The following is a 13,668-nucleotide window of genomic DNA, read 5'->3' as shown; positions in this document are numbered from 1 at the left end:
TTCACAGGCACAGCTGATGGCCTTGCAGCAAGAAAAGGAGGCTGCTCTTCAGCAGTGCAAAAAATCAGAAGAAGAAATCCAGACACTGCGTATTTATTACAGGTACAATAATTAATCCTAATAAAAAATCAGTGACCCCTAGGCGAAAGTTTCTATACTGTGTCCGTGAGTGAGGAAATGGCCTTATCAAATAGGAATTTGTTGCAATTGTGAGTACATCAATGAATCAAGGCCTGAATTTCTGCTCTGCTGCTCAGCAGCCATCTCTTTGAAATCTCTTTCTTATAGCCTAAATTTTCTATGACTTTCTTCTAAGGCAAAGGGGAAGTTTGCTGGCAATTGGTTCTCATAAAAGGTGTGTTAGGGCAATGCGTTCTCTTAAAACCACGAGGACAAAAGAACCAATTGACATAAATGTTGGTTTATTCCCTGGCTGTTTGCACCTACCTAGCTTGACATAGATTTCAAAAGAATAAAAACTGTAGTTCTAAAAGACAGTTTCTCTTTTTCAACTCCAATACAATATGTGTGTTTATATATGCATGTTTTAATTCCTTAGGTGCTGTAGCAGTATGTAGAATGAGAGAAATAGCCATTCTCTCGTTATTTTTGGTGGGCTGCACTGAACATTTGCATAGATCAGTGGGTTTTAGTCCCTAAGGAAAAGCTCTGTGTGGTCCGGTGAAGGAGTTAGGTTGTTTTATGGAGTGATGTTGGGTTACAGCTCTCATTTCATCCTGACCTCCTGTGTGAGAGGATATACAGAGCTGCCAGCAGGTTAAAGGCAGGAGAACTGGCATCAACACAGCAGAAAATTGTGAATCTGAAGGCTGAATGTCTGTGATGAGGGATGTGGGCTGCAGAGGTAAATAATAAATGTAGTGTGAATATTATGTTCATTGGAAATAAAGAGGACTAGTTAGCTATGACTAAAAGCATTTGCAGTTACAAAACTGGGTATGTTTTCAGTGTTTCAGCATTTAGAAGTGAAAAATATTCAGGTTGCTAGAGGTTTTTTGAGTTTCCCCTTCTCATTAAGTTTATTAAGACCTTGGAGGGAAGTTTCAAAACCAACTTTTGTTCCTAAATCTCCTAGGCATTTATTTAAAGCCTGTTAATAGTGAATAGCAACCCCGAGCAATTTGTGATTATTGCTTTTAATGAATTTGGTCAGCATTTGGAGTGTGCACAAATTGTGGCGTGATTTGCCAAGGCAGAAAGAATTTATTATAGTGCCTTTAGTGCTCACACAAATGTGCTTTGTGGAATACCTTTAAAACTGAAATGCAGTTTTTGTGTTGGCATTTCAGAAATTCAGCCTTTGCTTGTGTTTGCCCATTGCAAGAGATTTTTCATCGGCTTTTGAGGTGTGTTTTTGACATGGCGCACCAAGTTTGCACCAACATACAACATTTAACATAGGTGGTAGGCAGAAGCTGCAGTTTACTTAGGTAAATGCTTTAGATCTCAAAAATGTTAACAATAATGGCTTGTGAGAATCACCACCTAAATGTGCAGTGTTTTTACCTTATGGTCCTTAGTTTGAACAGGCAAAATTTCACTGTAAGTTTGGTGATGGCATAAGGTGTAGAAATGTTCACCTGATTATCCCTAGGGACAAGGGCTACTGTATCACCACTAAGTTACACGACTTACATACTGCTTCAGAACATCAAAAGTGAAACATTTTATCTCCTGCATCACTATCCTTAGAGGAGGATGTTTTTTGAGTGTGTTCTGAATTGGACTCTCAGACTCACAGATCATAGAATCATAGAATCAATAAGGTTGGAAAAGACCTCAAAGATCATCAAGCCCAACCTGTCACCCAACACCTCATGACTACTAAACCATCGCTTCAAGTGCCACGTCCAATCCCTTTTTGAACACCTCCAGGGACAGTGACATCTTGTACAACACCCCTGCTCAAGTAGGGGCACTTAGAGCAGTTGCCCAGGACCACATCCGGATGGGTTTGAATATCTCCATGGATAGAGACTTCACCACCTCTCTGCCTACAGAGACATGGCTAGGACAGCCAGAGGTCACCTGTAGTTGAACCTGGTGAGGGATGTAAAAGGTTAAAAAAAAAGATTCCTATAAATCCATAAGTAGAAATGTTTTGAGTTCTCAGGCCTGTCTTTTGCCTTGGTTAGAAATTTCTTGCATCACTATGAGGATTCTTCTGAAGTTTCCCTTATGTTACATGAGGATCTGCAGCCTCTGTCATCCAGTAGTGAGGCAGTACATTGAACACATGCTATGTGAGTGGCATGTGAAGAAAAGAATCCAGCTCACGTTTGCATAAAGCTGTGGAGGCTGTATCAGGCCAAGGGTGAGATGACCACAATGATCATGAATGACAAAGCAAGAGTGCATTTCCCAGGCCATCCCAGCTGAGTGAAAGTTTACTCTCTCTTTTGTATGTGGAAGCGAGCTAAGGAATGCTTGTATAGATGTCTAGTGGGTCTTTTTACTTCCTTTTACTGCTTGCCCTGCTATGGTAATCTCAAGTAAGCACTGAGGGTGTTTTTCAGACAGCCTGTTTTGAACAGAGGTGGAAGTTTGGTGCTTTGATCCAAATAAGTTAGGAGATAATCTGTTGTTCAAGACTCCATTTCCCTGCAGTTATTTCTCTTACAGACTCCAGAGCCCCCCAGTGAACAAAACAGAGGCTTCCACCCATGCTCCCATCCTCATCTGAAGTGTAGAGCTGCAATGAAGCACATTAATATTCGTAGTGAACATTTTCTTCCCTTACTTTTCTGTCATGCCTTTAACAGCTTTTCCCACTTTATGTCATCTCCACAGTGCCAGCATGACAGTGGCTTGGGAATTTTGGTTCTGTTTGGTGGGTGCCCCCTCCTCCTTCTGCTCTTGGGTCTTCCTTGGCTTTAGAAAAAGCATTTTCTCCTACTTTTCTTCTTTATTTCCTTGTTTTATCTGAGATTTCTACATCATCCTTTAACTTTGGAGAAACAGATCTAAGGGGAGGGGGTGGAGGGGAATAAACCACAGATACTAGAGGTCATCATTAAAGTGTACAAGGGATACCAAAAGCCATGCCTTAGTGCACAACCACACCTCAGGAGTTTGATCATAAAAGTAATGACTGTATGCATGTATTCACAATTTTTGAGTGCATGCATGGGTGAACAATCACATTAAAATGTGCCTTTTTGTACTAATCTGTCTTTCACTAACATTAATGTAATCCAGAAAAAAAAAAAAAAAGTCAAATATCATTTTATCATGCAAAATCAGGGAAGAGATTTTTAGGTTCAGAATGTCTCTGTGTGTGTCTGTATGCCTAACGTGCAGCTGAACGTGAGCCAGCAGTCTGCCCAGGTGGCACAGAAGGCCAATGGCATCTTGGCCTGTGTCGGGAATAGTGTGGCCAGCAGGACTAGGGATGTCATTCTGCCCCTGTACTCAGCACTGGGGAGGCCTCACCTTGAGTACTGTGTGCAGCTCTTGGCCCCTCACTTCAGGAAGAATATTGAGGTGCTGGAGCAGGTCCAGAGGAGAGCGATGAGACTGGTGAGGGGGCTGGAGGGAAAGTCGTATGAAGAAAGGCTCAGGGAGATGGAGTGGTTCAGCCTGGAGTAGAGGAGACTTAGAGGGGACCTTATCACTCTCTACAACTACCTAAAAGGAGGTTATAGTCAGGTGGGGCTCAGGCTCTTCTCCCAGGCAATTAGTGACAGGACCAGAGGGCATGGTAAGAAGCTGCACCAGGGGAGGTTTAGGTTGGATGTTAGGAAGCGCTTCCTCACAGAAAGGCTGATTAGGCACTGGAATGGACTGCCCAGGGAGGATGTGGAGTAACCATCCCTGGAGATGTTTAAGGAAAGATTGATGTGGCACTTAGTGACATGGTCTAGTCAGCATGGTGGTGTTAGGTCATAGGCTGGACTTGATGATCTCAGAGGTCTTTTCCAGCCTCAGTAATTCTGTATGCATGCACAGGCATGCTCAAAGGAGGGAAACAAGGGGAGACCTTCAGGAAAAAAGAAATCTCCCTTTGTTTTTTCCTTCAGGAGAAAGATTTCTGGTATCTTGAGTAGTGCATCCAATTTTGCATCCCCAGTTAAAGTAAGACATCTATCAACTGGAGGGAGTTTGACAGAGGGCCACCAGTATAGTCAGGAAGCTGTAGCATTTGCACTGTGAAGACAGAGTGAGAGCACTGCTCTCGTTCAGCTGGGGAAAAAAATTAATCATTTTGTGGTGGCTTCAAGAAGACCTAACAGCAGCCTGACAGCATCTATGAGGAGGTTATCAAGGACAGGCTCTACACCTTGCTGTGTAACATGAGGGTGAGAGACAACACACTTGAACTGAAATGAGAATTACCAGCTGCTTCTTAAAGGAAAACTTTTTCACCATGTGGGCTGTCCATCACTGGAACAGGTTGCCCAGAGAGGTTTCACAGAGTAATAGAATGGTTTGTGTTGGAAGGGACCTTTAAAGCTCACTAGTCCAACCCTGCAGTGAGTGACACCTTTGCTGAACTGCCACAGCTTCTCATGTATGATAGATAGTGGCTTAACAGCTTCACCTGTCAGTTGCCTCCCTGATACATATCATCAGGTCCCATGGACTTGTGCATGTTCAGGTTCCTTAGATGGTCTCAAATCTGATCTTCCCCTACAGTGGGCATTTTTACCATCTCCTCCTTGGAAATTTCAAGCGTCTAATAAAGTCATGACTAACCTAGTCTGATCTATGGTTGATATCACTTTGAGAGAGAGGTTGGTTGGACAAGAGACCCTCAGCAGTCATTTCTAAACTGAATTATTCTACAGTTCTATGATCTGGTAGCTGCTGCTGTTTGAAGCCATTCAGGTTTTTTTCTCCAACTGTGAAAGAAGTCTGTGTTGGAAATCATACTTCTTTGCAGATGAAATGGGAAGTGAATCTTAGCTGAAACTGGACTTTTGTGGAAGCCCTGAATGACCCAAACCAGAATTAAAATGAGCTTTTGGTAAATAAGTGATGGAACATTGATTGCTACCTGAATTTTGACTTTCTGAACAGAGAGCACATCACAGAACAATTCCAGCCCTCAACAAGGAGCACATTACAGAAGAATTCCCACTTTTTTTTTTAAAAGGAAAGGATAGAGAAAAGGAGGAAAAAGAAAAGGAGGAAGAATGTAGTTGAGATACAGAAGGAAGTTGGCTCCAAATAAAGTTGGGCAGGTTCCCTGCTTCTGTTTGTTCTTCTTGTGTTGTTTCTGTATCATGTCACAGAAGGAAAATTGTATTTTCTGGATAGTAACCCAAAAAATACATATCAGAAAGGAAAATTTGCATAACAGTTAGGAGCAGCATAGAGTTTCTGACTCACTAATACAATTGTTTCAACACAATGCACTTTTAAGCTAGGGATTAATGCAAATCATAGATCCTCAGTGACTAAAGAAGGCTGTATCCAAATAACAAGTTTTGAAGCATGTGGGAGTATTAATCCCACTACCTCTTTCTCACATAGCTCTGTTTGAACATCATCACAAGGGTTTTCTTATTTGCATATTTTTCAGTTATGTGATCTGTCCACTTTTATAATCAGCTTCCTTCTCTTTCAATAATGCTTCAGAAGTGTACTTCTCCTACACATTACAAGGGCTAATGCATCCTGCTTGTTTTTCACATATGAGCTAAAACAGCATAGCTGTGTATGAGAAATACTTCTCTATGTAGGGAAGCACATATGTGTTTTCCCAATTATGTTGATTTTAAATCCACAGTATTTCTCTAGCCAAAAAAAAAAACTACACCTCTAAAATATCAACCTCTTGGCAAAGAAAGATGAGACAGCCAGATAAGAATACAGAGCTATCCTTATTTAAAAGGATGCTTTTGATAGGTTTCGTGTTGGAGTCAGAGGCAGTGATGCTTAGTTCAGTGACTTTATTGTTTACTCCCCAGCTGGGTAACATATGGACATCTGTCTTAGTTCACACACCTTTGAATGAAGCTGCTGAGAATAACAGTTGGTATATCCAGGATGAGCTACCTAGATGATTGAGGGACTGGGGCACGGCCCTGTGAGGAGAGGCTGAGAGTCCTGGGGCTTTTTAGTCTGGAAAAGAGAAGACTGAGAGGGGATTTAATAAATGTTTATAAATATCTGTAGGCTGGGGGTCAAGAGGGAGGGGACAGGCTCTGCTCAGTTGCACCCTAGGATAGGACAAGGAGGAATGGATGGAACACAGCACAGGAGGTTCCACCTCCAACATGAGGGGGAGCTTCTTCACTGTGAGGGTCACAGAGCACTGGAACAGGCTACCCAGGGAGGTTGTGGAGTCTCCTTCTCTGGAGACTTTCAAGACTCATCTGGATGTGTTCCTGTGTGATCTGTGCTAGATTCTATGGTCCTGCTCTGGCAGAGGGGCTGGTCTTGATCTTCAGAAGTCCCTTCCAACCCCGAACATCCTGTGATCCAGCCTCTAAGGCAAAATTTAGGCATGCTTTTATAAGTTTGAATAATTATTGCAATGACAAATGTAATGTCTCCTCTGTAATCATGTATTTGCCAGGTCTGATGTTCACAGGGAAGAAGGGACAATGAAAACTTCTTGCAAAAAGTCTTTACCCAAAGCTTTTTCCAATTTGCCATAGAAATGTGTGAGATGCTGAAATAGCTGCAGGTTTGAGTTCACAGTGGGAAGACACATTTATCTCAGCAAATCTCCTAATGAACAGATACTTGGAAAAAAACCCACAAAAAATAGCAATATTCAGTTGAAATTTAATTTAGAATTACTTTTTAGTCTTCTGAAATTGAGATGAAGAGCTGAAAGAAAGATCATAGTAGCATGGAGAGATGCATGTCACAATCCCAGGTGTGACATAGAATCACAGAATCAATAAGATTGGAAAAGACCTCAAAGATCATCAAGTCCAACCTGTCACCCAACACCTCATGACTACTAAACCATGGCACCAAGGGCCACGTCCAATCCCTTTTTGAACACCTCCAGGGATGGTGACTCCACCACCTCCCTGAGCAGCACATTCCAATGGCCAACAACTCTTTCTGTGAAGAACTTTCTCTTCACCTCAAGCCTAAACTTCCCCTGGTGCACTTTGTGACTGTGTCCTCTTGTTCTGGTGCTGATTGCCCGGGAGAAGAGACCAGCCCCCTCCTGGCTACAACCTCCCTTCAGGTAGTTGTAGACAGCAATAAGGTCTCCCCTGAGCCTCCTTTTCTCCAGGCTAAACAATTCCAGCTCCCTCAGCCTCTCCTCGTAGGGCTTGTGCTCAAGGCCTCTCTGCAGCCTCGTTGCCCTTCTCTGGACACATTCAAGAGTCTCAATGTCCTTCTTAAACTGAGGGGCCCAGAACTGGACACAGTACTCAAAGTGTGGCCTAACCAGTGCTGAGTACAGGGGCACAATGACTTCCCTGCTCCTGCTGGCCAGAGGAACTCGAATCCCTAAATCACAGCCAGCATGTGAGAAGATAGCTTATTTTCCAGCTATGTGATGGTTTTCAATAATGAAACAGAAGAGTAACTTTAGCGAAACCTTCTTGTTCTTATGACCTGAAATAAGTATTTTTTGAATCATACTTTCAATTAATATGAGTAGCTTCTCTCTCAGCACTGCAAACAGCTGTCTTGCTCCCTAATCATTTCTGTCACTTCTGTAAGTTTGAAACTATTGAAGACCTTTAACAAAATCCAAACCTGAAGGTTTCAGTGACCCTGGCACTTCAATTACTTTGGAATTCATGTTTAAGTGACACAAGTAAACAGTCTAACTAATAGTTGTTCTTATGAAAGCCCATATAGTTCTCCCACAAGGTCTCTTGTACAATGATGTGGAGGATCACCATTCTAAAGACTGGAATTAATGGATGTGAAAGAGAAGAGAATCAAGAAGAGGTGTTTAGGAGGAGACTTGATAGGGTGCTTGGTTGCATGGTTTAGTTGATTGGGTGGTGTTGAATGATGGGTTGGACATGGTGATCTTGAGGGTCTCTTCCAACCTGGTTTATTCTATTCTATTCTATTCTATTCTATTCTATTCTATTCTATTCTATTCTATTCTATTCTATTCTATTGTAAATGAGGAGGCAATGACAATATTTTCCCCACAGAACAGAGGTCTTCTAGTCTCAGCATTCACATCAAGAAAGGTTGGGGTTTTTGTGATTTCCTCATATGAAAGGCTTACAAGCACAGGGACAAACTCAATGTTCATTTTTAATTACAGAAATAAATCACCCTATAACTGGAAAAAGAGATGAAGAAAGTGAGGCATTGTTTTCAGTCCTGGAACTAAAAAGACTGTTTTCTATTCCAGCTCTGAATACAGTGATGCATGTTTAATTTAGTTCTGTCCTATAGTTTCATGGCTGAAGCTATGAAATACAGTGCTCAGATGGTACTATTTCAACCATACTTCATGGGCTCTGTGCATACATATATAATGATATCATTCTTGCTGTTTGACTGCTCCTCTCCTTACAGTCTTAAGAGCTAATGAAAACTCTAAATTAGTCCAGTCTGTGGCTCAGTTGGTGGCACATAAGACCCTTAATGGGAAGGTCATGAGTTCAAGCCTGCAGTGGGCACTAGTGGCCTCCCTACTCTAGTCATGGGGTCTGTGGTGACAGGTTGGACTCGATGACCTTTGAGGTCTCTTCCAACCTTAGTGATACTGAATACTGACTTCTACCAAACATGTTGATATTCATCATATTCTTGTGTTCTGTGTAGTTCCCAGCCACTGCAGGAGCAAATCTGTCACTGCCACTGCAAGGGCACTGACTGCCTAAATATTCAGCCTCTGCTCTGTATCCTGACTGACCCCTGCTCTGTTTGCTCTACCATCTCAGTTCCTTGTCAGAGATTTCTCCAGTCCAAGTCTCTCTCAGGGGGACACGATGCGTGTCAGTACTACTGAGCTGTTCTCATACCCAGCTTGCCAGTCCGAATGCACTGGGACCCATTTACAGCAACATAGTGAGGCTGCAGAATGGTGATCTCAGTCCATCAATAAAGCAACAGACAGATACCTTGAGCACCTGCCCTTGCAGTTTGCCTCTGAGAACTGGTCTTTTCGTGGCTGTTTTTTTATCTCACTTTTTCAGTTATGGCCGTTGACTCATTTTCCTGCTGTTTTCATCCTGTCTGCTCACTGCAGTTTTGGCAGTTGAGGTATTGTGTTGTACAACAGTCCTGTTGTTCCAATGTTAGTTGCTTTAGACGTAACATGGTATAATTACAGTCATTAAGAAGAATGACTGGATAATGGTATCACTGTAAACCTGCTGTTCTTTGCACATAACAGTTTTGGGGAGATCAGGGAGAAGATGGCCGTTGTGTTTTAAGTATTCTCTCTCTTCTGTTTTATCCAAGAGTTTCAGACACCTGACATCAACCATAAATCTTGAGCTAATAAATTTCCCACTTCCATGCAGAGGAGAGATTCTGGTTTACACCAAAGAGATGAGGCACTTGCATCTATTATACAGTAGGAGACAGAGACAGCGTGACATGTCTTCTGGTGAAGGAACCTAACCCTCTACAATTTGATACAGCCAAATGTGTGGAAAAGAATGTCTCTCTAAGAGAGCACTAAGGTTTTTGTTTGTCTGTTGTTATTCTAAAAAACCTCAAGCACTAACCAAACTGTATTTCTTAGTTTGTCCTCTGCATATTAAGTCCCCCTGATTTTGTGGAGAGTTGGATGTGCAAGAAATGAAGATTTAGCCCTTGTTTGTCGTTTGCTGTTTGTTTTTTAATTCGTGTGCTTTCTTCCTGCTCATTTACTGAGCTGAGTGCTGAAACCAGTGAAAAATGCTTAAAACTGTACCTTCTCTGAGTAACTCATGGAGATTTCAGGGAATTTTAGTCAGTTTGTATGTGTGAGAGGTGCTAACACCTTGGTATTTTGGACCTGCAATTTAGAGTCTGTGTGTACAGGCCTCTCCTCTGTTACTGTGCTACTTTCCAGGGGGATACTGCAGAACTCAGGTTCTTGTTTGGTCGGTCTTTTTCTGTTCATAGGACACATAGTCCTGTAAGCATTTTCCCACTGATAAGCCCCTCTGTCTTCTTTCCCTTTGTCTCTGTATTCCTTATGCGGACACAGCTCTTGTTAGTGTTGCAGGAGATAGAAGTCCTAGGTTTGGGGAGGGCTGCTTCCATGCACTGGGTTGGAAGGGAAGAAGACAGGTGAGTAACTGCATGAGGTTTTACTGGCTACATTTGACAAAGACTTGGTGCAGGTGAACGGTGGACAAAAAGCCCTACCCTCTTATCTTGTTATCCTGATGTATTGCACACTTTATTGGGTTTATTATCCTCTTCCACCTGCCCCATTCCCAGACTTCTTCCTCTCTAGCCTGGAATTGATTATCGTCTCTCCTTCTAGATTTGTTCTTCTTGCTAGCAATAACAAAGTCAGAGAGACTGACTTTATAAATCAGTGGATAAGGAACCTTCTTGGGAGCGTGGCACACCAGACTCACATCCATACTACAATCAATACTTGACCATTTGCACAAACAAGGAGTGGTAAAGAGAAACTCCAGTACATAGCATAGGCTTGGCGTTTACAGTGCTTATATGGCAGGCAATGAACTGACAAAGCAGTATCTGAACCTGGAGGGGGGTGGGGGTAGGGGAGGGGATTTCCTCTTCTTTTGCCTCCCAATTCAATATCTTAGCCTTTAGAGTGCTCTCTGAGATTCCTCTGTCTCTCATTCATTTAGAGACACACACACAACAAGTACTAGTGAATGTTTCTCTTTTAGCCCTGACACGATTTTGGAAATTTTCCCATCTCACTGGGCAAAACTATTTCCTACTCAGCTTTAGCAACGTGTAAAAACTTTGAGGGAGAGGAAGCACTGAACTGTCAGAGATCCCAGCCACCTGGAGGAATAATAAGCCACCCCACGCCATCCCTGCAAGCAGCACGGCGATGAATGTAGTACACTCAAATTGCCTTGTGCTGCTGTTGACTCAGGCATGGATTGGTCTGACCTACATTTTATGAAATCTTTGTGCTTAATGTTCCCAGGGGCTGGCTCTTGGCCTTCAGAGGAGCCTTGCCAATAGGAAACACTAAGCAGCAGGTCCAAGAAGAGATGAGGGGAAGTGTGAATGTGGACCAAAGTGCCTAACACATTCTGTGATGCAATTTTAATAATTAGCATATGCTAAGCTAATTCTGCCTCTGTTATTGCATGTGGTGCTGCATTGACACACTTTCATGAGTGTTTAGAATTAGTTGAGGACCAACCAGTCTCTTCATTTACCAAGCACATATAAATCCAGAAACACTTTGCAACTCCTTATACTGTATTTCACTAAACTTAGGCAAACAACTTCTCTACCTGTTTGCTGCAGAGAGGTAAAACACGTGAACTAAAGCACTTGCCTTGTCAGTTTTGCTGTGATGGGCTTTTTCAGAAGAGTTTCTGCTCTTCCCCAGGAGAAGGGATTTGGTTCATGGAAAGGAATTCTTTGTCATCAGATGCTGATATGGTCTCATGACTCTGTATACATGGCCTTGCTCCTTTTCTGTTAGCAGCTTTCCTTCACCTGGCTGATTCTTTCTCCTTCTCTTTTACTTCCATTCTCTGTGAACAGCTGACTGACTGCTACTGATAGATTGAAGTACATTAGTAATACCAAGTATTTGACTCCTGTAGAAATACTTGTACAAATTAGGACACTGAGATCAGTAGAGTTAGTATCTACTCTGTATAGTGTAAGGATATGCAAAAGAAACATTGGAAAACCTATAAAGAGCATAGGCAGGATTATGAAATCTGTTCCTGGTAGAAAGGGTATGTGTCCAGAGCATACATACTCTGATTCTCCTGTTAAAATGCTGGATGAATATAGATGAATCACATAACTAAACACTACTTCAGCTGCATTATTTATATAAACTGAACAAGAAGTGTTACCAGTCTTAAACCATCTCTTAAACACCACTGGAGGTGTTTAAAAAGAGCCTGGATGTGGCACTTGGTGCCATGGTTTAGTTCATCTCGAAGGTCTCTTCCAACCTGGTCTATTCTATTCTATTCTATTCTATTCTATTCTACTCCTGTTCTATTCCACTCCTATTCTGTTCTGTTCTGTTCTATTTTCCATACCACCTTTAGAAATCTAAGACCATGAAATTGCAGGTAATCCTACTTTAAAACAAAGGGAGGAAAACAGACACAGGATAAGCAGTAGCCCTCTCTAGAGCAAGTTAAAGAAATACAGTAAAACTGTGTGTCTAATAAGAGCTGTTTGAAAGACAATTTTTCCCATGAGAAGTTTGAAAGAAAATCTCAAACTGGGGTGGGGGGGGGGAAGGAGGGGAAAAAAGGATTTGCCATACCCTATAAATATTGTATGAAGAGGAATTTCTCTTGTTATTAATATTTAGAAATATAGTGATAACACTGTCAGGAGAGCTCTAAATGCCATTTCTTTTGTGCTGGTTTTTCACAGGACATGTTTTTTTGTGTTTAAAATGTCAATTCAATAATGATAGTTTTTTAAAAGGAATGTTCATTTTGGTGTTTGGTTTTTTTTGCCTGAGTTCACTCCGGCTGAAGAACTACAACAAAACAGCATTTCACGTTGAAATGTCAAGGTGGAAGGAAAACTTTCACTTAGGAATTTGCCACAGAAAGCCAACATCTTTTTTTTGTGTGTGTGTGTGTGTGTGCTGGAATTTACATCCCCCTGATTTTTTTTTATTTTTTTTTAATAAGTAAATAATACCTTTGGGTGAGAAGACTTTCCACGTAGCAATTCTCAGCTAGTGCTATGCACAACATTGCTTTTCTTACTTGGAGCTTAACCCTGCTCACAGAGGAATCAATAGAAAACTTCTGTTAGGAAGCATTGCCTGTCACAGAACACAAGCCAGATGACTTCCCACCCGTGGTGTTTACAAAGAGAAGCTGAGAGTAAGGTATTTTCTTTATTCAGTTGCCTTTTTGTTGTTTTGTTGGGGGGGTTTTTCAGGTAGAACTTTTAAGGAGTTGCTTCGTGTATGTCAGGCCAGTGCCGCTTTCTGGATAAATTTCTGGGTGTACATTCTGTCCTCAAGCTGCTTTTCTAACTGATGTGTTTGAGATCTTGTGTTTCAGAAGGTGGAGTTATTTAACACAGAATCAGAGAATCATAGAATTGTTAGGGTTGGAAGGGACCTCAAGGGTCATCTAGTTCCAAACTCCCTGTCATGGACAGGGACACTTCACGCTGGATCAGGTTGCTCACAGCCACATTCAGCCTGGCCTTAAAAACCTCCAGGGATGAGGCTTCTACCACCTCCCTGGGCAACCTGTTCCAGTGTCTCACCACCCTCATGGTGAAGAACTTCTTCCTAACATCCAATCTGAATCTACTAATTTCTATTTTTTTCCATTCCCTCTAGTCCTGTCACTACTTGACACCCTAAAATGTCCCTCCCCAGCTTTCTTGTAGGCCCCCTTAAGATACTGGAAGGTCACAACAAGGTCTTCCCAACTCTCTCAGTCCGTCCTCACAGAAGAGGAGCTCCAGCCCTCTGATCATCCTCATGGCCCTTCTCTGGACACACTCCAGCATATCCAGATCCTTCCTGTAATAGGGGCTCCAATACTGGACACAGTACTGCAGGTGGGGTCTCACCAGAGCAGAGTAGAGGGGGAGAAT

The 13,668-nt window shown here is 42.1% G+C and overlaps 1 protein-coding gene across 2 annotated transcripts in view; it reads left to right on the top strand.

The window, feature by feature from the left end:
- Positions 1–13,668, top strand: part of MIPOL1 (mirror-image polydactyly 1) — a 199,213-nt gene that overhangs the window by 140,105 nt on the left and 45,440 nt on the right. For both annotated transcript variants that reach the window (XM_054162228.1, XM_054162227.1), the window contains exon 10: positions 8–102. In XM_054162228.1, the coding sequence (XP_054018203.1) occupies positions 8–102 (95 nt within the window). The remainder of the gene's footprint in view (positions 1–7; positions 103–13,668) is intronic.

The sequence above is a fragment of the Dryobates pubescens genome, chromosome 5 (assembly GCF_014839835.1).
Source record: "Dryobates pubescens isolate bDryPub1 chromosome 5, bDryPub1.pri, whole genome shotgun sequence".
NCBI classification, from domain to species: domain Eukaryota; kingdom Metazoa; phylum Chordata; class Aves; order Piciformes; family Picidae; genus Dryobates; species Dryobates pubescens.
Note: the sequence above shows the minus strand (reverse complement) of the source record. Positions and strands in the feature narration are given on the sequence as shown.